Here is a 24,745-nt window from a genome sequence, read left to right as displayed (position 1 = left end):
CTCCTCTTCTTCTCGCTTCTTTAATCAGGTCAATTTGTTGATGGACGCAACGAGGTAATTAGGTGGCCCCTAAAGTCAACAATTAATTAGCAAACAAGCCCCACTCCAATAACATAAACAGACAACATGTATTTATAAACAAAACACCTTATACTTGCGCGATTTTGCTACCTCAGCAAAGTACCTAGGTCGGGAATGGCGTCACTGGTCTAGAAATCGAGATATTGTTATTGCATTAACTATACATACACTTATTTTATGAAACCTAGTTATCAAAAGTTTAGTTTTATCTTACCCAATACACTACAAACTAAAATGTGCTCCTATACACTAAAATGTTTAGGGCAACCTACAGGCCGCTCTTGATATAGCCCTACTCAGTTCAAGCAACTGCGGACCTGCAGGCTGGTCCTTCAAAACTCGTCTTGATTCTTCTGGGGTGTGCTTGAACTTGTGGGGGTGGGCATGGTTGAGTCGTCTTCCTGATCTCTCTTTCTTTCTCTCTCTTCTTTCTTCTGGTCTTTGCCTCTCTTCTTTTTCCTCTGTTATTCCTTCATCTTTTCCCTGTGACTTAATTGGCTTCAATTTGCGAGGGTGTGTCTATCAATATGAAGATTAATAGACGGGGATTGAACGGGGCGCCTCCACCATGTCACGTTTTGGGGGTGGCGTAGGAAGAGAAACAAGATCGTAGCTTAAGTATGTCTTCTTTATTAGGCAGTGAACACTGACCAAGAGGGGGTGTGTGGGTGTGTACGTCTAGTGGTAGGTGCGTAAGCCCTTCTGAAGTGTCGCCAAGCCGTCCAAGTGTAACGAGCCGTCCGGGCACTAGAAAGTTCGGACTGTCGCTCGTGACCTCCCTCTGGGGATGACCCCAGAGTTCGGTAATCGTCGATGGCTTGAGACGATGATTAAATACCCACATCGTGACCCCAATTTGCCGGTCTTGCTGATTCAGACAGTGCACTAGGGGAGAGCGGGGCCCGACTAGGTAACGGAACATAGTGCAATTTATGTTATTCGTGACAATATAGATTTTTTACTCACCCCCCTAATGCGGATGCGCGCGTTTTCCCTTGCATTTCCTCGCTCTCCAGACCTGGGAGAAAGGAAAATTTAGTCTGGCATTGGCATTGGCCCTAATACATTCCTGGTCCGGGTTACCCTTTAAATTCGGCTCTCAAGCTTTCAGAAGCCAGTCTCGAGCTGACTGCCACAACACAAGGTAAGTGAGAGAACCATATTGTACTTCAATACTTTATTTTATTAAGAATAATGCTAGTGCTTTACAAGTGTTTTTAGGTTTAGTATTTTATAGTTTATTCTGCACTTGCATAAACTGCAATATTTTTGTAGTTTTTTGTTATTATATCAGGTTTTTGCAGGGTGGTTTTAGTTACATGAACATTATAAATGCTGTATGTATAAGAGTAGTGTTCATTATCTCATTTGTTTTAGAGAATACTGACATGCATAATTTAAAATCACTTTTGCATGTACAGGGTGGTTGAAACAGCATGGCAGATAAAATAAAATAATAGTTTTCTTAAAGAGAACCTTCTGTTTTTTTAAACATTTTTGAATTCTCCATAACATTCTACAACTTTTTTGTTAAATATGTCATAGGTATACCTAATCCTAATAGTTTTTCTAATATTTAAATTTTATCATAAAAATATTAGTTTTTACTAAAGGTAGAAATATTATATTATTGTTTCTAAAGGTAGAATACTCATATCATATTTGGTAGAAAGGTTGTACAGGGATGACAAAACAAATTTATGCAAATAAACTTGTGTTACATGCTACAAGGCTTTTTCTAATTTTCTTATATGACATATTTTGACTAATTCATTATTCAATTATGACTTTTTTAAATAGAACTCCATTTCTTTTTTATGATGGCTTTTTTATGTTTTAACACTTTAACTTAGTAAATTAGTCAATTTTATATATGTAGTGATTTTAATAGTCTGTGATTTATTTAAATTTTTATTGTGCTTTGTAATCTTAACTAAACTAAGTTTATAACTAATATTAAGTAGCTTAGGACAAACCAAATATGCAGGATTTGTCACTTTGACATGTCAAAGATTAAGTTTTGTTTATGTCACTTTTAAGTGACATACTAAAATAGAATAAATTTGGATTACATGCTTTAAGTACATTTATGTAAAAATTAGGGCAAATGGTATTTGGCAGCATGACTAAGAATTAATAGGGAATTGTGGGCATTGTCAGAGAATTAATGAGCATTGCTGGGAAATTAGTAGGCATTACTGGGTACTAAATTAGTCTTTATTAAATTAAATTTTGAAACCGTAACCACTAACCAACCAACATCAATGGAAAGCTCATTTTATTGGCTATCCATTGACATATAAATGTTTATACAAACTGTTGCAAATATAAGTGTTATTTAGGGTTTAGTGACAGGGTGCACCAGAAACAGTTTTTGGCTGGTTAAGGGCTAATTTGACCCTGGAAAATTAGGAAAAAAAACGTCATGTGACCTACAAGGTCTACCACGAGGCCTACCAGAACATAAAATGGTTGGAACTTTTTAGAGAAATTGTTTTCGCAAATGACAATTTTTGTAAGGGTCAAATTAGCCTGAAACACTGCCACAGTCCAAATGGGTTTTCTGTTAGCCGTACTTGCCCCATTTTATTTAAATCCCTCAAAAGTTAGAGTGGTAACAGTTGAGGAAAACATTCAGTAAAAATTTGGAGCCCTGTGGCGCTCGGAACGGAGCAAACAAGCGGCCATATTTTTCGTTATCTATGCTCACATAACATGTGGTTATGCTAACTGAATTTGACGGCTATCACTTTAACCGTCAATAACTCGGTTATTTTGACAGGATGATTCAATCAATGTAATAAGTTAAAGTATAAAATTATAAAAATGGGGGGTGTTCCATTTGAAAAACTAGACTTTCAGACCCTTTTTAAAACTGATTTTTTGAGCCCAATTTTTGACCACCCCCATTTTTTACCTTTTTCTGCACAATTCTTTTGGAAACGTACGTATCTTTATCCGTTTTGTATACTTACATGAATCCGTAATTTAAAATTATGTTTTAAAATGTGCATGTGAAATTATGGCACAAAATTTTACCCAAGGGTTTACCCCTTAAAATGATTTAAGTTAATTTATTAAAAAACACAAATGTTTTATTTTCCTACATCATTTGCTTACCTACTTACTTACTCAATTGATATGTCAAAGACAAAGTTCAGATTACAGTTAAGATAACAAAAATATATGTATTTAAAAATGTGGGGTTTTATTTAAAAAAACTTTTATTTTATCTGCTGTATAGTAAAAAGAAATGTACTATGCATGTTAATATTTTCTTAAACTTTTTTTTATTTTATGCAACAAATCTTTACTGTATGTGCCTTTACTTAATATTTTTAAATTTTTTCTTTTAGATGACTATGACTACCACCACAAGAGGTTATAAGGTGACAGATGCTGAGCGCAAAACTAGAGTAGGCATTGCTGTAAAAAGCTTTGACGACTTAAAAACAAAAACTATTGAAAAATTCAAATTACCGTACACACCAGAAGAAATTAATTTCCAAACTCCTGACGGAACTCGAATAGAAAATGATGAATATTTTCAAACTCTTCCACCTCAAACCCTCTTGATTTGGGTATGACACTTTAAAGAGTTTCCATTAAATTGTAAACACTCAATGAATTATTTCAATTTTAGTTCAGAGCTGGTGAACAGGCAGAGACTGATGCAGAAATTTTGTACAAAACAATAAGGGAAGTGAATGAAGAATATTTAAATGCTGGACAAAAGGTACAGGAGTTTTTCACTGAGAAAATGAAAAGTAAAGTGTTCAAGTTGGCTGAAGTTTTAAAGGGAATTGATGACGAGAAGACGAAACTGAGCAATCGAGCGGACCATCCCGAATGGTTTGAGGGTGAGTTGTCAATTATTTGTATTTTTGATCATCTAAAATTTCAACCTTTGTATTAATTACTTGAACCTAACATTAATTGCTTATTTTGGTAAGTTCTTAATAATACATAATAATTATTAATGTTTTTATATTCACATTTTTAATGAACTTTGAATTTCATGATTTTTCTTGATACCCTTCCCATTGTCTTGATTTGCATGTTTCACATAACACCATTTTACTTACTTTGATTATCTTAAATGTTCACCATTTTCTATACAGGGTGCCACAAATTTGTGTGTAAGTATGGGAATCTCGAAAACAGGTTTTTATTTTATTTTGAGCTCATTTAATGAGATAGTTAAAATTTATTTACACTTTGTTAATGCAAATTTTTCCTCTCTAAAACATGACATAGTCACATTTGAAATACGATGTTTCAGTTTTGGCCAGCCATCATGAACTTTAGTTAAATGAGACGCTGTCTTAAAGCGGATTTTGAAAATGCTCTGTTTTCTGATTTAAATGACGTGGAACACTTAATCTTTTGAATTTTTTTGTTAGAATTTGCTGAATAATTATTAATTAGTGACGATGATTGCTCCTACACGAAACGCATGTTGTTAAATTTAATACATTACTTTGTATGCTGTAGAATTTGAAAAGTAATAATGAGTAAAATAGGTGATACTCTACTTTTTAATTTTTTGTTCAATATAAGGGTTGCTTAATCCAAAAAAGTGCCAATTTGTTATTAATTATTTTCGGAGATTGAAGCAGAAAAACCGATGTTTCCGATTTATTTTTTTAACAATAACTTTGAGTATCGATTATACACAGTTTTCTTCTATATGGCATTTCATTCTTACATATGTTGAAGTTTTCATGGAAACTATATTCATTAAACTTGAAATTTACACAGAATTTCAATTTAAAATATGTGTTTCGGTATGCTGTAATTGCTACTAGTTTTGTATTAATAGAAAAGAAATATTTACATATTTTGCAAAGAAATGTATAAAATTTAATAACAGTAATTCAGCAAATTTAAAATTTAAGAGATTAATGAAGTGTTGCACGTCATTTAGATCAGGAAACAAAGCAATTTCAATCATCAGTCTGCTTTAAAAATACAGGGTAGCATTTAAAAAAGTAAAGTTGATGATATTATAAGGCATTTTATAGAATTTTGAGGCATTGACTCTATATTTCAATATGTTTTGCGATATTTTGATTGGGATTTTCAGCGAAATAAAGCCTAAATAAAGGAAATTTTGCGATATTTTAAGGTATACATTCAAACTGTCTAAAATAGTCTAAATTTAATTTACCAAGTTTTTAAAGTTTAAACCACATTTTAACGGTCACGTTTTCCTTTTAGGCAGTTTTAAGGCATTATTTATTACTATGAGGCGTTTTGAGCAATAATGAAGCATTGTGAGGTATTTTCAAGGTATTTATGCAAAAAGGCATTTTGGTGTACAAAAAATTATCGGCGGTCTACCCCTCGTCAAATAAACGCACAAGAAAATAATAACATTTTTTCGAAATTTCGGATATCTCCAGAAGTAAATGGAATTTTTTTAATGCTAAAACGGCCCAAGATTGATTCTAAATTGCGCAACTTTGCTTCCAACTCTTTATATCTTTCAAAATCCTAATGTTTACACACGAATTTGAGGCACCCTCTGTATACAGAGTGAGTCAGTTTTTACTTACAGGACTCCAGCATTATTTGATAGAGCAACTTATTTTAAGATAAAAATTTCTTATAAAACATACAGAGCGGCACAATAGTGTAAAAAGGTTCTATGTTGTTGTTATTTTTTAATTTTTCGAAAAAAAAAATACTTTCAGCTTACAGAGTGTGTTGGCTAAGGGCATGGCGGTAAAGTTCTTCTTTTTTTTAATGAAATACCCTATATATTTTTGAATATTTGGATTCCTTGTAAAATTTTGCATCTGAATCAGTTTTTAGTTTAAAATGGCAGCATTGCCATCTTATTTAACAAAATATTCAATTTAGGAACAAAATACATATAAATCTTTGCTATTGCTAATAATTGCCTAATTACATCATGCTACACATCATCATGTACAGAATTCTTAAGTTTCAAGTGTGTTTAATCAATTTTTTTTAAACACCTTGTATTTAAGCATTTTATCTTATTCTCCTGTCAATTTTCTTCAACTTTTATTAAGATATCGTTAGACTTATTTTTTATTGTTTGGGCGCTAATTGGATTTTTCTGATTTGTTGTCTAAAAATGCGAAAAATAAATATACAGGATGTTTTATTTAAAAAAAACAGAAAACACTTTTACCCCGCCCTCGCTTAAACAACAACCCTGTATAACCAAAAGTATTTTTATGTTGTAGGCCATATGATCATAATCAACTTTCATATAATTTATGTTTTTCGAAAAATTAATAATAACATTAATATGGGATACAGGGTGTCAAAGTGTTTAATTTTTCTTCAATTATTCAACACAACTCGCAATTTTTGATATGATTTAATGAAATTTTGACTATGTCATTAATGAGCTGTCGATTTCGGTAGTCTAATAGCGTATTCCATTGGCAAGTTTAGTGCGAAACTAATGTATCTGTATCCTGCTCTATCAAATGTCATTGAAACTGTGGCAATACACTGATTTTGCACTAAACATGCTAATCGAAAACGCTATTAAATGAGTCGAAAATTCTAAAGAGGCCAAAGAGGGACAGGATAAACTTTTTTTTGACACTTTATTGACTGATTATTTGTGACCAGTGTTTAATTTGGAAACATTTTTTCTCCATGCATTTTTATTATGAATGCAAGTGTTTTCTGGAAGTGTAGACTTTTTCTTTTAAATAGCATCAGGATTATCTCACCAACACTAGGAGAACGTCAGGTTGTGTCACTCTGGCATTTGACGCTGTAATTTTGTAATACAGGGTATCAAAGTATTAATTTTTTTTAATATTTTCATAAAAACTTTAACGCACAGTATCACGAAATAACAGCGTGTGGCGACATATTTTTATATGACAAACTTACCTTTCTGTGAAATGCCAGAGCCTTGCTGATATAAACTGACTTTAAGGTGGAAAGAATGTCTTTCTATAAAAAATGAACAAATTACATCACTTACTACTAGAATTTTTTTATTTAACAAAAAGGGTTAGGACGACCCTTTGAATTGTACACTTTTATTAAAAATCATAATTCACGTAAAATTTGAAAAAAACGTTCCCCAAAAGATTTTGGTTCTCACCTTTCACAATTCCACGTGAATTATGATTTTTAATAAAAAGGTAAAATTTAAAGGGTCGTCCTGGCCCTTTTACTTAAATAGAAAATTTTTATTATTAAGTGATGTAATTTGTTCATTTTTTTCTCCAGGATATGTTTTTTTTTCAACCGCTAATTAAGTTACAATGTACAATTTCTGTTAATTTAAGTATTTTGGGTCTTGCTGTCTCTCCTGTATAGAAAAACACCTTTGAGGATGGGTGTTTATACACCTGAAATATGTAGAGTGTACCCTCTTTAATTAGAGGCTTAATAAAGTTTATTGTGGGGAAGGCTGTGTGTGTTCCTCGCCTACCATATAGAATAAAAATGCAAGGGACAAAAAAAAAATTAAAAATTTCCAAATTAAATGAGAAAATGTTTATAAATAAGCAGTCAAAAGACAGTCAGACAGACAGACTGTCATTGCTACAACATCCTCTCCTAATTTCCACTTATACACATACAATTTGTGTTTTTTTATTGGTATTTTAACACCATGAAAAAATTAGCAGCTCATTAAACTATTAAACATAACTTATGGTCAAAATTTGGTTAAACTGCCTTTAAAACTGTAGAAGCTCTGTTGGAAACTCAAAACTTTGATACCCGGATCTCAAAAGGAAGCGATAACCAACATAAATTTATAAGAAATTTTTGTTTAAAATAGGCTGTGCTTTCTAATGGGTACAAACCGACTCACCCTGTATAGAGCTAACTTTTGCAGCACTGATATTTTGTATGTTGCCATACTGCTGTTACTCTCAGTTCAATGTTTTACATATTTAACTAAGTTCCATCATAAAAAAAATATAAGTTGCATAAATTGAACATGTCTAAAGATGTTATTCAAATGTGACTTTCAAAATCAATAATTAAGTTAGTCACAATAATCATTATTAATGTGATTCATTTTCGTCAAAAGAAAACTGACAAAATTGAATTTGCCATTGTAGTTACATGCTGATTTAAAGTACCGCTTTTTGCAAATCTTCTTTAGGTACTTTATTGGTTGGTCATCAAAGTTTTACAAAAGTATAAAATAGGAAATTTCTTAATTAATTAATAATTTATCGAAAACGAGAATCTTGTTTATTTGAAGAGACACAAGAAAAGTTAAATTAGGTCAAAATTGTGTAATGCCTGAACTTCAAAATTAAATCTGGTTTAATCTAGAAACTATTTATAGGACAATCTTAAAAAATGCACATTTCTATGATTTTTCCGAAATTGGAAAAAAATAATTAAATTTTGAAACCGGATATGAAACTTGTCATAAAACTTTCCCCATTTAACCGATTTCACTTCTAAAGATAAATGAAATTCCCATATCACCAGCTTGACCCACCTAGTAAATCAGACAAAGTAAAACTTACAAATATAAGAAAATTGTTCAATGTTTCAACACAAAAACGAGATTTAAACGTTGTCTGCATCTGCAATATTTGTCTCAAAAATGGGTAACTTTTAAGGTAAAAAGTTTTAACTAATTTTTGAAGTACGATGAAGTAGCTTTAAAATACGTTGGTGCCATTTGGCATTAATCAACAGTGACAGTTAAATAACAGTTGTTGTCAATGTATTCGGTCTCTTAAAATCTCACATCTATCTTATATCCAAATAAAAGTCCAATAAACAAGTTTTATAACTTTTCTATTTATGAAAATAGAAAAATATGTTAGAGACTTATATGGGTCATGTTTGAGTTTCCCACTCCGTATATTAGTCATCATAGCCATCAGTGGTAATATTGTGAATAAACTTCTAAAAAAATGCCATCAAAGAAGTTCCTCAACATTATACTTGCTGCTACTACAAATTTGAATATTTTCGTAATTCTTGCTCAACCACGTCTCTAAAAAAACTTGATTTCAGGGACCTAATACGATATAACTTTTTCGATACACTCTCTACTTAGCTTTATATCCAAAATCATTAATCTTCAACGGTTTTTATCTAAAAAGTATACGATTCGCTTAATGTATTGTCAATACTATTAAGTGTAAGTAATAAATTGAGAGTTTAATTAAGGTAACAAAACAAGTAGTCAACAAGAGATTTATTATACCTTTTTTACGTAAAAGATATTGAGGAATAAGATTTTTTTATTTGAGGTTGTATACACAGGGTCTCAAAAAAGTGATATCGTTTCAAATACAGGGTTATTCAAATTTGCTGTTCATGATTGGGAGATCCTAAACTGTAAAAGATATAGAGTGGCTTAGGCGGGGGTGACACTAGGGCATATCGAAATGAATATTTGTATCAGTCAAATCGTTTAGAAAGGAAAACCCTTCTATGTTAATTTATGCATTTTTTTTTAAGATTGATACTAGTCAATTGGTATCCATATAAATAATGAAGAAATTCTGTTATTCTTCACTTTTTCAAAACTGACTGGCAAAATAATTTATCAAAAACTGGCGAATTATGGTCAAATATTGGAAAAAACTACATTTTACTTGTATACATATAATATTTTTTGTGCAAATTAGAATTTACACATTAATTAAGAAATGTACAGATCAAGATGCCAAATACGTACTCTAACCCTTTATGCTGTATTATTTATTTATGATTCATTAACTTGTATCAACATTTATTGAATCATTTTTCGTTTATCACTGGGAAGTAGATACAACAGAGCAACTAACCAAAACATTTTTAATCTAATATTTATCAGAGTGGAATATTATGATAACCAGTAATAGCATATCGACAAGGAGCCTACAATAATTCTTGACTAATGTGTCGATTATTTCTCAGGAGAGCCATGTTACTGTCATACTGTCTGGTGTATTTATTTATTTTTTTTTTTAATAATTGTTTTATCAACTTAACGAAAGAGCTAGATTTTTCTGAATCTATAAAGACAAAAGTTTTTTGCCAATAAAAACCTAACACTTATGGAGTTCAGTTCACGATTTTTAGAGAAAGTATTGTAATTATAATTAACAGATTTGTAGACATATTGTAGACTTGAAATTTTTTTGTGGCATACGATGATTTGCAAATATATCGAAACTTCATTTTTACTCAAAGTTTTAGATAGGAGGTATTACAGCCTCTTAGTCGATGTACAGGGTGATTGATTGAATTTTGACCACCCCCTTAACTTCCATAATTTTGATTTTAGCAAAAAACGTTAAATACAAAACTAGTAGATATTTAGATCTACTTTATTCTTAGATAAACAGTTATTATACAGGGTGTCCCAAATTTGAGTAACGAACTAAACTTATGTTTTTTTTTTTAAATACAATGATCAACTTTTTATCCGATATTTCAATTCTACGTCAAATTCTAGACTTAGTTGATGTAAAATGTCTGTATCGATATTCAACTGTTTCTGCAGCAGCATCTGTTTCTTTAATACTGTTGCCTCGACTATGTGATTAAGGGTTAATTTAGTTACTGCAATTTGGGACACCCTGTATAATAACTGTTTATCTAAAGGTAAATTAGACCTAAATATCTACTAGTTTTGTATTTAACGTTTTTTGCTAAAATCAAAATTATCGAAGTTAAGGGGGTGGTCAAAATTCAATCAATCACCCTGTACGTAAGTATCAGTATACGCGCGAAACGTGACAAAACTAAAATTAGTTTTTTGTATTTTTAACCAGTAGCATTATTCTTATCTCTTAAATGGTTGCATAAAAAAAACATTAAAAACCACAGAAATTACTATAAGATTACTGTTTTCGTAGTCTTTTCTCCACTGATAATTTGATGTACTGGGAGTTAACCACAGAATAAATAACAATTCTATTTAACCTGTGAGTAGGTCAAAAGAAAGTAAATAAGTAAACTTTTGAAGCAAAACTAATTTCGAAACTTTTTGCTATCTAGCCATTTTCGTCAATATTCCCTTTTTACCTGGAAAAAAGTTTGACAAGTTGTTTGAGGGTACTTTAGGGTGTCTATCTTAAGTTTTTCGACTTCTATGAGCTCGTGCTAACTTTAAGAAGAGCTAAAAATGTAAAAATGTTTGTAATAATATTTTATGTAAAATAATTCAGTCCGGAGTTTTTTGCCTAAAGACCTTCTTTTTTTTTGTTGTTTCCTTTCAAAAAAACTAATTATTGTTAATAATCATGTTTTGTATTAGGTTGGTTTTTTTATGAGTTTATAAAGTGCCACTGTTTTATCCCCAATATATATATCAAAAAATAAAAAAATTAATGAAAACCCACCAATAAAAGACTATTATGGACTTTAGCGCCATCTTCGTTAGGAACTCTCTGTCTTTATCGTTAAGTTATTATTAATATTATTTAATTTATTTTCGTTACCTGTATAGCAGAAATCAGTCACTAAATCTCTAATATAGTGTCAACACTGTAAACGGTTGTAGCTTTTCAGAACGTTATTTATGTTGTGACTGAAGAAATTGAATAACAAACTTTAGTTATTAAAATGCAAACAGTGAAACTCAGCAGTATGGCAACATCTACTGTTTAATATTTATGTCACTTCTAACTTATTAATTCACATACACCCTAAAATGTGCAAAAAAATGCTACCACAAATTCTTGAGGCTTAAATATGACATCAATCTAACACAACTTACCTTAGTCCAAAAGTGGATGATGTCTGAGATACAGACTGCCAAAAGTACAATTTAGTTTTACGTTTTCGTAAATAATTAATAATAACTGGGGGAGATTTTGTAGGGTGAATAATTAGAAACTGTTTAAATTTTTATTGTAAGATTTAGAGGGTGCTATTTGTGGTATCTTACACATATTTAAAACGCCGTAACGTTTTTGAGACCCTCTGAATTTAACTCTTAAAAGGTATACCAAGTAAGAGTTGATTTGAGCAGTGGTTTTTGAGGTACCTACTTAGATTTGTCCCAAAATAGTTATTCTTCTTCTTCTGTTGCTATCTGCTATTAATAAATTTGTACCATCACTTCTGATCATTTTTTCCTATCTCTGGTGGTATGAATTAACTCTCTTGTGGTTTCTATTCCTGTGCAGTGTTTGATATTTCGAAGCCATGACATTTTATTTCTTCCCTCTATTAGTAGTTGGAGCAAATGGTACCTTTTGTTGCGTAAAACATGCCCCTGGTTGGCTGTGTCCTGTGTTTTATCGAGCCCAGCAATTTGAGTATAGTCCTCAAAATTGGTTTTTCTTGCTGTCCACGCTGCCAGCCTCTTTATTGTGTTAACCTTCAATGTCCAGCGTTCCATTCCATACAACAGTACAGACCATATTAACATTTTGTGAATCTTATTCTGAGATTTAGACCAAAAGACGTTTGTAAATCTCATGAATGAGCTTTCCGCTTTTTCTATTTGGAATTTCTACGTCTGAAGACCAGTTTTCATTTAACCAAGTCCCCAGATGAATAAACTTTTTTACTCGCTTTATGTGTTCACGTATCAGTATCATGTATCAAAGTTTTGCGTTCTGAAACTCCTTCAATTATCTGGTGATTACTAGGAAACCTACCTAGGCTGTAACATATCCAGCAAACGGGAGATGAAGGAAATCCAACGAAGAATCAGTAATGCCAATAAAGTATACTACCACATTTTGGCCATAATCAAATCAGTGAATGTCCACAGGAAAACAAAACTGAAACTTGTTTTCCTGTGGATGATGAACGAATTTATGGACCGGTCCAAGAAAACGAACAGTGGAGAATTAGATACAACCACGAGATCTACCAGCTCTTCGCAGAAGCAGACCTAGCAACAACAATAAGATTACAAAGACTTAAATAGGCTGAGCATTTGCAGAGGATGGAAAGTATTGGAAAGTAGTCAAGAGGATTTTCAACCAAAAACTGGAAGGTAAAAAAAGACCGGTTGGAAGACCAGGGGCGAGATGGGCAGACAAAATCCAGGGGGACGCTCGATCGATACTTGGAACTCCAAACTGGAGAAAGGCGGCGGAGGACAGGGATGACTGGAGGAAGAAAATAGAGGAGGCCAAGGCTTCATTTGGGCTGTAGCGTCATTGGATGGATGGACTAGTAAATGTGTCTTTTTTACGTTGATGATAATTCTCATAAGTTGACCGTGCATTCCAACTATGTCCAGGAGCCTTTGGAGGTCATTCATATTGTCTGCTATCACACCTGTGTCATCTGCGTAGCTTATATTGTTGATCCATATGTCATTTACTTTGATTAATTTTAATGTTAAACAGAAGTAGGGAGAGGACACATCCCTGTCTTACACCTCTAAGGATTTTCTATGCCTTTTTAACTTCGTTATCAAATCTAACTGCAGCTGATTGCTTCCAGTACAAGTTTTCAATACATCCAGTCGTCTCAGAATTTGAACGAGTTTATGCTGTCTCTAATCGTAACAGTTCTCAACCAACAATTGAGTTGCGACCAGTGCTTCTCTCGTACGGAGACTTCTTCTAAATCCGAATTGTAAGGATCTAACAGCGCTTTCGCATTTTCAGAAACACTTTCAGTTTCTCATCTTGTTGCGTTGTACTTTTATGGGAGCGGGATGAAAAGAGATGTAAGTAAGCCAGTCGGTTGGGAATGTTCCTGTGTTGTAAATTTGGTTGAAAAGCCTTTGTAGCCTCTTAATACTTTCGTTGTCTAGTAACTTAAGCAATTTAACAGACATTAAATCTGGTCTAACCGTTTTCTTATCGAGCTTTTGATTGCTCTAGTAATCTCTACTATTGTAATTGACGCCCCAAACAAGTTGTCCTCCAGATTATATTCAGTGGTCTATCATCTGCAAAAAGGTTGCTAATGTATTGTTCCCAAATAGCTTCTCTCTGTGCGTTATCTTCCACTTCATCATCTAATGCATCTGAGGTAGCGGCGTATACTTGGATGATGTTATGTTATGTATGGCCAAAGTTAATTACTGACGCTAATAGTTGTTCTGGAATTAATATTCCAACCCTTTTCCGGTGATTTCTGTCTTGATTCCCTGAGTAGAAAAAAGCTATTCACTGTGTCAAGCAAAAACTTTACTTATGCCGGCTATCACTCGGTCGCCAAAGCCTCGTCATTTCCTCTAACAATTAGTTTTTATTTATTCACTATTCAAAATCTCCGTAGACTACTAGAAGGCATTAGACACTGTTCAACACGACAAGTTAATAGCTATACTGGACGGACGGGACATTAGGATAATGGCCAACTTGTATTGGAATCAGGCAGCTGGCATTAGAATTAACGGTCAGACATCTGAAGAAGTGCCTATTATGAGAGGAGTCCGACAAAGTTGTGTGCTCTCCCCCGTTCTGTCGGCAAAAACAATAATATAGCCGACAACGTAACAGATATCAGAAGAGGCACGAACATCCTTTAAGAACATGCAAAAAGTGCTTACCAACAGAGCTCTAAGAATTCCCTTAAGAATGCGTCTATTACATTGCTATGTCTTTAGCATATTGTTCTATGGGATGGAAGCATGGACCCTCACTAAAGCAATGTGCGAGAGCCTTTCGAAATGTGGACTTCGTGATTCGTGGATATCGTGGATGGACAGAGTGACGAATGAAGCGGTTCTACAGCGTATGAGTAACAAAGCTAAGCTGGAGTACTTTGCCCAAGTAATGAGAAATCCGAAATATGAATTGCTCCACAATATTATTCAAGGAAAAGTAGAAGGAAAGCGTGGTCCTGGTCGCCGAAGAACAGCTTGGCTCAAGAATCTTCGCCAATGATATGGAGTCACAACACTCTTTAGGTCGGCTGTGGACAAAGTGAAGATGATGCAACTGATCACCAATGTTCTGAGAGGCACTTGAAGAAGAAGAAGACAAAATCTCCCATATTCGAATTTGGAAGCAATACGCTAATTATAAAAAAAAATCCGAAAAACTAAAACCAAATTGTACTTTTGATTTTCCTGATCATCATATTTAAGCCTCAGGAATTTGAGGTGGCTTTTCCACATATTCTAGGGACACCATGTATACTATTTTATAACTTAGGGAGAGTTTACACATTCATGGATTTACTTGCGCCAATAAAAACAAGTTTGCAACATCAGCTTTTTGTACTTTTATTATTTTTGTTCTGTTTTCGTTGATGTTTTATTAATAATTCTTAGATAATTTCACTTGTTTATATGTGAAACTTTGTCTGTTAAACACCCTGCATAAGATCATGTCAACTTTTTTCCTTTATTAAAATTCAGTATTCTCACATTTTTAAATTACATTTTACCCATACTAATCTTTTTATAATGTGGTGTTTGGTGTTGTATTTGTAAGTATCATTGTACTGTCTAACACTTCCTCAATTTCGACCTCCTAAACGGAACAAAGGCTGCCACGATCGCTAATAAAACCACCCATTCATATGCCATTGGTATCATTTCGGCAGAGCTCTTTTTATTTCACCAGGCCTTGACACCAGAGCAAAGTCAAAGGAAGAATATATGTTCCGCAGGGCGCAGGACCGAATCCGAACATATTACTACAAAACCAAAGAAGACCTGATCCACGAAATCCATCTGCCTGCAGACAAACTAAACGCACTTTTAACTGAACTGCAAGCTAAGTTAAAACTAAATAAATACCATGGACATTTGTTCGACAGGAACGCCGCTTCTGGAGACTCGAACTTAAAGCCTCTTTGCGACCGTCTGGGCCTGTTTTATTGCAATGGCCGTTGGGATAAGGACGAGTGTCTATACGTTCCTAAACATTCCATTAATCCGTACAGCAGCAGAGAGGCGAGGATCATTTTCCAAACGTGGAACCTCGATCATCAGATTGAGCGATCTCGTAGTGTTATACCGAGCATTCGTCAGGCTTTAATGGAAATTGATCGGGTGATTGCTAAGAATGGAGTTTCTTTAGATATGAAGGCGATCTATAACGATTTGTTTACTACGAATAACTTAAAACTTGTACATATTGTGTGTCACGATAAGAGTACTCATGACGGTAAGAAAGCAGGACCTTATGTAATAACCTGAGGTTCGCAAACTGTTGTGTTTATTTTCTTTATTGCTTTGCTATCGTACTTGTATACGTTTTTGATGGCATACTGAAAAAGGATATACTACTGCAAGACCTGTTGACTTTCACTTCAGTGACTACGTTTATCTCGTATTTGTATATACGCCAGTCAGCTTCGACCATCCCTAAAAATCAAAACAGGACAGACTGAAAAGAGAAAACAAATTTGAATCCTTCTCTTGTCCTTTCGAGAAAGTAGGGTGATATCATGTTTCAATTGCTCGGATCCTAGTTCTCCATCCTTCTCTGTCTTGAGCAGCAAGAGAAGCTTCCTGCATACATTGGCCAATGATTTCTTTGGTTTTTGATCCACCCAGCGCGTCGGAGTCCTTTCTCTTGGTCGTTTACCATTGATTTTTTCAATCTGCAGTCAACAGTTTGGTTTTATCGATGTTCATGTTTAAACCAATTTATCCCGACTCTCTCTTTAAGTCCGCCAACAAGTTCTTCCTTCGTACTGCTGATTAAAACTATGTCGTCGGCGAAGCATAAATTGTTTAGATATGTACCATCCACGCGCATGCGATTTTTGTCCCAATTTAGTCTTCCGAATACGTCCTCCAATGCAAGGGTAAATAACTTAGGGGATATTGTGTCTCCTTGTCGGATGCCTCTGTTAATTGGTATTCGATTGGTTGTTACATCTTCTTGCACTTTAACTGTGATGGTCGCCTCTTTGTATATGTTTTTAAGTAGATTAGTGTACCTTGGGTCTATTCGAGCATTATTCAGCCCTCGGATTATTGCCCAAAGCTCAACAGAATCAAAAGCCTTGTTAAAATCTATAAAAGCGAGATGGAGCGGCGTATTGTACTCGTTACACTTTTCTAGAAGAGTCCGCAGCGTTTGAAGATGCTCTACGGTGCTATGTCCCTTGCGAAAACCAGCTTGATCACTCGACTGATATTCATCTAGTTTGCGCGTAAGCCTGTTTGTAAGGATCTTGGTAATGGGCAATAAGCTTATTGGGCGAAAGTTGCTGAGATTTAATTTGTCTCCCTTTTTGTGTAACAAGGTGACTTGGGCATTTTGCCATGTTCTTGGAATATTACCGATGTGAAGACATTTGTTCATTAAGATTTTCATGGATTCCATTGTGGTTGTTACTCCCAGTTTTATCATTTCACTAGTGATTTTATATTCACCAGGAGCTCGACCATTTTTTAGTTGGCTTAGGGCTTCCTCAATTTTGGTGGAGTTTAGGTCAGGAATTTCTTCTGAGCCGACGTTCATGACCTTACATTGAGTATTAGCGTTCTCTGGTTCCGGTGCAATTGATGAATATAGGTCTTTATAATGTTCTTCGATTATATTTACTATCTCGTCACTTTCGTATTTTACTTCTCCGTCTTTGTTCTTCATTTGATAAATGCGTGCTTATCCATTTTTATCAAGTGATTTCAGCACTCTCATTCAATCCTTATTAACTTTATTAACTTTAAACTGATGTTTTAAAACATATATTTGATGTTGTCTGAGATATGGCAACGTTCTTCAACAACCTGAATGAGCAGTCAATGAAACTCCTGATATTCAACGATCAAAGCCGATATCAGTCGATTGTCTCTTTAACTTTGGTAGGAAAAGTCCCATCTCTTTCTAATTTGCTTTCTATTTTCAACTGTCTCTTCTTGTTAAATTGCTATTTAAGTTATTCTTTGTCACAGCTTTAATTCATCACTTCAAAACCATCGATCTGTAACATAGTTACGGTCTGTTTCCACAATTTTTGTCTTCTTTGAGTTTTTCTTCCGAACGAGCTAGTATTAGGGTGTCATCTGCATATCAAACCTAACCTAACCGAATTCTTTTTGTTTTATTATTTGCGAGTCTTGCTTTTTTCTTTTGAAGTTAAATGCATTTGTTATTAAGGCCGCATTGGTTTTTACGTTTCATGGAGCAAACTAAGCGAATCTGACGTCACAATGACAGTTTGTCATATTACGGATTTGTCAAATTACGTCATCGTGACGTCAAATTCGCTCTGTACGCTTGACTCAGGAGGGAGCGTGAAAACAAATGCGGGCTAAGTAAAATTGCTTCAATCTTGTCTTGTCACTGTCATTTGTGAAATCTGAATCCAAACCGTTTAATCCTCCAAAACATGCAATTTTCAAAATCGGATCTGGTGTTTTAATCCTGTTAATGTACAGGAACCACTGGGCGATCCGTTCCATTTTTGTCGCGTTTTTTCTACTAGTTTACCCGATTGAATAAGCGGATCAAAATCGCTCGAGATAAACGTAGTAAATTTGAAGCTATTTAATTTGCAACGTGTTCGTACCCGCCTTCTGGGATAAGATGAAAATAAATTTAAGAACCCATGCGTGCAGAAAAGTAAAATCTAAGGCTTTGTTAGATACGAATCACTAAATTTAAGTAACTTCGTTTAATGAAAATAATAATGCACAACTGGTATTTCTCATCACAGCCACTTGTGTTATAAATTGAAACAATAGCCACAAAAAATTGATTTCAATCACCAAAATCTCTTGGAGATATTCATTTGCAACAGGCACAAAAGCCGAACCATAACGACTCAAATCTACAAAGTTGTTCATATATTTACTTGTAAATATCATAATTTTCGTGAAATTACTTACTTTCAAGTATAGTAAGTTTTACATTACAGTTTAAAGTGTGATGTTCATCATCTTTATTCAGGGTGGTCCAGTTTTAAGTGTCAATAATTCACCATTCGATAGTCTATCAAAAATAAGTGGACATGCATTATATCATTTCCCTGAAAAACGCTTCCTAAGGAAGATACAGTCCTCCAAGTTTCTGTGCTATAATTGTCAGACTGTTGGAGCAATTTTGTTTAAATTTGGAACAAGTACTTATGAAATAAATACTCGTTATGTGATGTGAATAACGTTTGTCAAAATTGTTTGATACAGAGAAATGGTCTTCATTTTTCCGCTCTATTTTCCTCGCTCACTGGATATTATTTAAAAATTAATTTTTTTTTAATTTTCTTGTACAATTTAGAAAAAAATGATCTTGTAAAATTTTGGTTTAAAATTCTGTTTCTGAGATAAAAGAGAGAGGATTCAAATCTGGTCATCTGGGAGGTTTACAAGTAAATTTTTGACACTGAAAATAGTCAAAGCAACAGGGTTTTTACACTAATTTAGTACAGTAGTAGAGTATAGTGTAAAACTGAACATTCCAGACTTGTGAGAGTTCAAATTTGTACTTGATAGCTAAAAACTTGTTATTTACCAGGAATAATCTTATAATTTGTTTTTTCAGAAAGCAATCCATTGTCGAGTGTTTGAAATTGGATTTCAAGTACTAAAAACAGTCCGGAAATCAAGAAAAAAATTGTTGCGCATAAAACTCATTTTTTACTACTAAAAATAGTCTAAAAGTTGACTTTTAATGCTAGAAATTACTTTACTAAGACAAGGGAGTCTAAAAGTTTATTTGCAAGACTTTAATTGGTATACAACTCAATTTTTCTGGACTAGAATATATAAGTCTAGAATATTAAACACTGGAAACAGTCCAAATTCATTTTTTGGACTAATTTATTTTTTTAAATTAGTTTTTAAAGCTAATAATGTAGCATTTAGTGCCAAAATGTTTACCTTCATTACTGAAGAGTCTGAAACTTGACGTTTACTATTATATAAATAGTCTTAAACTCGATTTTTCGGTCTTAAAGCATCAAAAACAGTAGAAGTCAATTAAATAGTGAAGAAGCTTGAAGTGACATTTTCAAGACTATGGACTGTGTACAAACTGGCTTTCAGGCCTGATAAGTCAAAAACTTTGTTAAGATAGTCGTGAAACTAGATTTTTCTTTTCATTTTTGCTGAACACAGCCTTAAAGCACTAAAAACTTTCTAGATTTTTAAGAAATGCTCGAATTTTTGCACTGACGTGTCTAGAAGTAAATTTAATACTGACAAAGCTTGAAATGACATTTTAAGCCTATGGAGAATGTAAAAAATGTTTTTTAAGTCTACTTTGTCAAAACTTGATGAGAATAGTCTTGAAACTCGATTTTCCCAGCTGAAAGCAGTTTTAAATCACTAAAAATAGTCCAGAGTTCTAAGAAAATAAAGAGCAAAGTAAAAAAAAAAACTAGAAAAAAAAAAGTCTTCAAGTTAATTTTCATGAATCTAAAGTCAATATCCTGTATTAAGACTATTTTCAAGACTAAAATATTAAAATTTGTTGTCAAATTATGAAAACTTACTTGAAATGCAAATTTTAAGCTTCTGATGTCACTTTTCTTTGATTCAGAGTTGCTTTTTGGTATGCGTCAATTTTCAAGGTTTAAAAAGTGTAAATTTGTAGTAAAAAATTCTAGAAAAAGTAGTTTTTTATGTCTACAAGTCAATTTTCATTACTAAAGTCTTTCATTTTACTTGACGACTGACTGCAAAGACAGTTTTTAATCTTCTCAAGTCAATTTTCAAGACCAAAGTCTTTCAATTTATCTGAAAACTGGTTACAAAGAAATTTAAGTCAATTTTGACCGTTTTCGAGACAATTTTTAAGTTGGGTTAGGTTGGTTTTAGTTCTTTGAACGTAATCTCAATTATTTCGTAAACGAAGTTGCAAATCAGAATTTTATGAGATACTTTCTTTTTCAAATTGAACAAGGAAATTAAAAGAAACTGTCATTTTTGATGATCCAGTGACGTATAGAAAATAAGACAGAAAAATGAAGACAATATGATGATGATGTGATAGAAAACCGCCATTGTCAGTTTCTTCTGTCACATTCTATCAACACTTCTCTTGAGAATTCCATTTTAAGGCACTGGCCGCATTTATAAGAACACATCGATATACACAAATAAATCGATTAGGGATTGAAACAGCATTACTTAAACGTCATTTCGAATTGAAAATCTGATTTTTCGATTGCCAATCACTTTGTTCTTATGAATGTGGCTAATAAGAAAACCGATTTTTTAAATTGAAATATGCAGGACTGCATACCTTAGAAAGCATTTTTCAGGAAAATGATTTAGTTAGACTTTTATTGACAAATCCGCATAGTTAATTATTTTAGTCGCAAAATGCAGCATAAAAACGAATTGTTCAATAACGAAAATCAACTGATGATGACAGTTTGTTAGTTCTCCATAAGAGAACATCAGACAGGGTTAATGAGTGGTCATGTCAGTCATGAATTATCAGGGGTAATACCACGAGAGCTTTAAAATTACCGATAATTATCTCTGTTTTGGCCTTTTTTTATCTCTTTGTACTAAAATATCAATTTACCAGTGTACACCTGCCAATTTCCGTTTCTCTTTGCTTTATTCTCAATTGATAACATGTTAACGATGATGAGTAACTCCAAAGAAACTAATGCAAATAAGCGGGCTGCTACGTTTAGTTTTAACAACTTTAACACATTGTATTTCCGTAAAAAAGAATTTTACGACTAAATTTCAAGCAAATTGAATGGTCGACAACCCTGACTCAGCCTGTATATAGTATGTACTTAATCAACTAAAAAAATATAATAAAACGGCTAGTGGTTAAGCATAAGTAGTTGTCTATACGTTATTATAGAACAGTAAGCATACTTAAATAATGTATGTTAAGTACATAAATGCTTGTCAGTAATGTGATTATAAAATAGCTTAAAAGGCACATAATAGCCGGAAAATATCCACTAATCCAAACATATTTTCCGTAACTAAAATAGACTACATCACTAAGCAATAAAGCTTTATTACCCCCGTTTGTATGTATCTTTGCTTAAAGTAATTCACGTTTTGACTGTGACTTTGGTGTTGTTAAGTTTTAAGTATACGCCAAAGTCAAAACATGAGTTAAATTAATCAACGTTCAATAAGCGTTAATATACATACACCGGCAAAATTAGGAGAACGGTCAAAATTTACACTTAGTTCACCTTAAACAGCTTGATTTTTCATGAAAACATCTGTCTTATTATCATTTTTAAATAGTTTGTCTTTATGTCATACAGAGATGTAAAGGAAGTAAGGAATTTTCGGTGTTTTTGAGGCACCCTGTGGATTGACATCACTTTATAACATCAAATTGTGACCCGTTCATTTCTGAACTTTTTCTTTTTTTATTCGCTCTGATATCTCAATTATTAGAAAAAATACAGGGTTTCGAAGAAAAGGTGAATATTTATCTTAATTTCACCAACCGACACTCGAATTGGATATGAAATTCATGTCGTTTCTCTGAGAACTTTTTACTTTAAGTTAAATATTGGTCACGTCACACTTTTACCTATCTATTATTGTGTAAAGAATGCTTAAAAGTATACAGGGGTAATAATTAAATAGTCCCTTTCTTTGCATTTGGTTAAATGTAATTTTTAATGCTTCCTTCACACTTTATCCAGGCTTAGGACTGGTCCAATTTGTGCTTTATAATAAACAGGAGGGTGTTTAAAGGTCAACTGGTCAACAGAATCACAACAACAATAAATTAACGAATAATATGTATGAAGGTAAAGATTCAAAACACCAAGAATATAAGAACCTGTAGAGCAAAAACATTTTCAAAATTGTTTTAGTAACGCGTGTGTCCTGCACATTATCGATCATGTCTTGAGGCAGATTGTCCCAAATCTCAACCAGAGCAGCAGCTACGTTCGGGATTTTGAACTGCAGGAGTTATGGACCTTAATTGTCTACCTAACATGTCCCAGACATGTTCAATCGGATTAATGTTTGGAGAACATGCCGGCCACGCCACTGTTCTTATTCCGGCGACATTCAAAAAGTCGGAGGCACAACGAGCTTTGTGAGGGCGGACATTGTCGTGCATTAACAAAAAGTTTTCTCCGATATGGGGGGCGAATGGTACGACATGCTCTTGCAGAACATCGCGAATGTATACATCTGCATTTAAAGCTCCATTAACAACCACCAACTTTGTTAAGCATATTCCACCTCAGACCATCACTGAGCCTCCACCATAGAAGACAGTGGGAGTAAAATTAAATTGTTCATCTTGTTCTCCTCAGCGGCGATATAACCTTTCCCTGCTGTCGATGGAATTAACACAAAATCGACTCTCATCTGTGAACAAAACATTGGCCCACTGATCATTTTTGTACCAATTTCAATCAACGCTACAGCCTTCGCCACATCAGTAGAAGCCATGTCCACTCATGTTGGATTTTTAAGAATCAAAATTATGAATGTTCTTGACTTTCGCTTGACCAGAACCAATGACATATAGCAAATTTGATTAGGAAACCATGGCAATAGATTACCTCTGAAACAGGCGTGGAAAAATAAGATCAATATCCACATTTTCTTCGAAACCCTGTATTTTCTTTAATAATTGAGATATCAGAGGGAATAAAAAAGGGAAATGTTCAGAAAATAACGGGCCACAATTTGATGTTATAAACTGTTTTCAATTTTCAGTTGTTCTCTCCACAGGGTGTCTCGAAGAGCACGGAAAATTCCTTACTTCCTTTTCGTCCCTGTATATGACATAAAGACAAACCATTTAAAAATCGTAATAAGACAGATGTATTCATGAAGAATCAAGCTACAATTCATAAAAAAAGATGATCAAAATCGAGCGAAGCACCGGTGTGTGTAGTTGAACGAAAAACATCCCCTTTAGTTAGTTGCAAGCATCATTCAATTAAAGGACACATTAGCTACATTTTAATTAGTTGTACGTGTAGTTGAGTAAATATACTTTTTAAGTATTTTTGTAATTAAAAAAAGTGCTGTGATTAGATCCTTTTCAAATGTCAGATAACAAGAACGACATATACTTCCCTGTTTCATCATCTTTACAAATTCACTTCATTATACAAAACGTCACGATCTACGAAAGGAAAAGGGTGTATTATTTTGTCTACCTACAAAGTATTTACTTTATTTTTGTATTAAAAATATTATACATTTACAAAACGATTTTCTAATTTTAAAAAGGTATTTTTGTACTGTCACCTGTTGAGTGGTTTTAGTATTTAGTAGTGTCAAGTGTGTAGGCCTTGTTCAATTTGACGCTCTAGGTCACCCTGTGACAAAACGGAAGCTTATTATATTACAAACTGTTTCAAAAAATACACTTTACATAACAGTGCTTATATAGAGGTAGAGTTCATTATATTATGTAATATTAATATATACTAAATGGAGTTATGCATTAAGTAAATTACAGCAGGACATCCGTTTAGGCTGAACTGTAATTGCATAGTTTAGCTTAACTTTTCAATTTGATAACACTGTTAGAAACCGCTTAAATGTGAAAATATATTGTAAACTGTGTTGAATTAGACGTAAAAATGACTTAATCATGTTTATTGTAAAGAATAACTTGTTTAACTAACTATCTCTTTAACTTCCTATATGTAATATAATAAAAGTATTATTGTTCCTAAACTATTTTATATGACATACATACGCATGCATTTATCACAACGTAGTAGAATATTTTATAATAATTTATATACAAATGTTTATAATCATACTCTCGTTGATGCTGTTTACAAGATAAGAAAAATTCATATCAATTCTACGTCTGTAGTTATCTACGCTATACGAGTGTAGACGTAAGATACTTATATGTATTTCGACTGACAATAAAGAATTTAAAAGTCA

The 24,745-nt window shown here is 33.2% G+C and overlaps 1 protein-coding gene across 1 annotated transcript; it reads left to right on the top strand.

Annotated features, from left to right (window-relative positions):
• The first annotated feature begins 783 nt into the window (after nt 1-783).
• Nucleotides 784-24,745, top strand: Drep4 (DNA fragmentation factor-related protein 4). The gene is made up of 4 exons (XM_081995715.1): nt 784-1,225; nt 3,438-3,662; nt 3,725-3,941; nt 15,543-24,745. Exons 2-4 carry the CDS (start codon nt 3,438-3,440, stop codon nt 16,118-16,120), a joined length of 1,020 nt encoding a protein of 339 aa, XP_081851841.1. The 5' UTR covers nt 784-1,225; the 3' UTR covers nt 16,121-24,745.

Source organism: Ips typographus, linkage group LG1, assembly GCF_016097725.1.
Source record: "Ips typographus isolate SLU linkage group LG1, UJ_Ityp_2.0, whole genome shotgun sequence".
NCBI lineage: Eukaryota > Metazoa > Arthropoda > Insecta > Coleoptera > Curculionidae > Ips > Ips typographus.
This window is presented reverse-complemented; position numbering and strand designations above follow the sequence as displayed.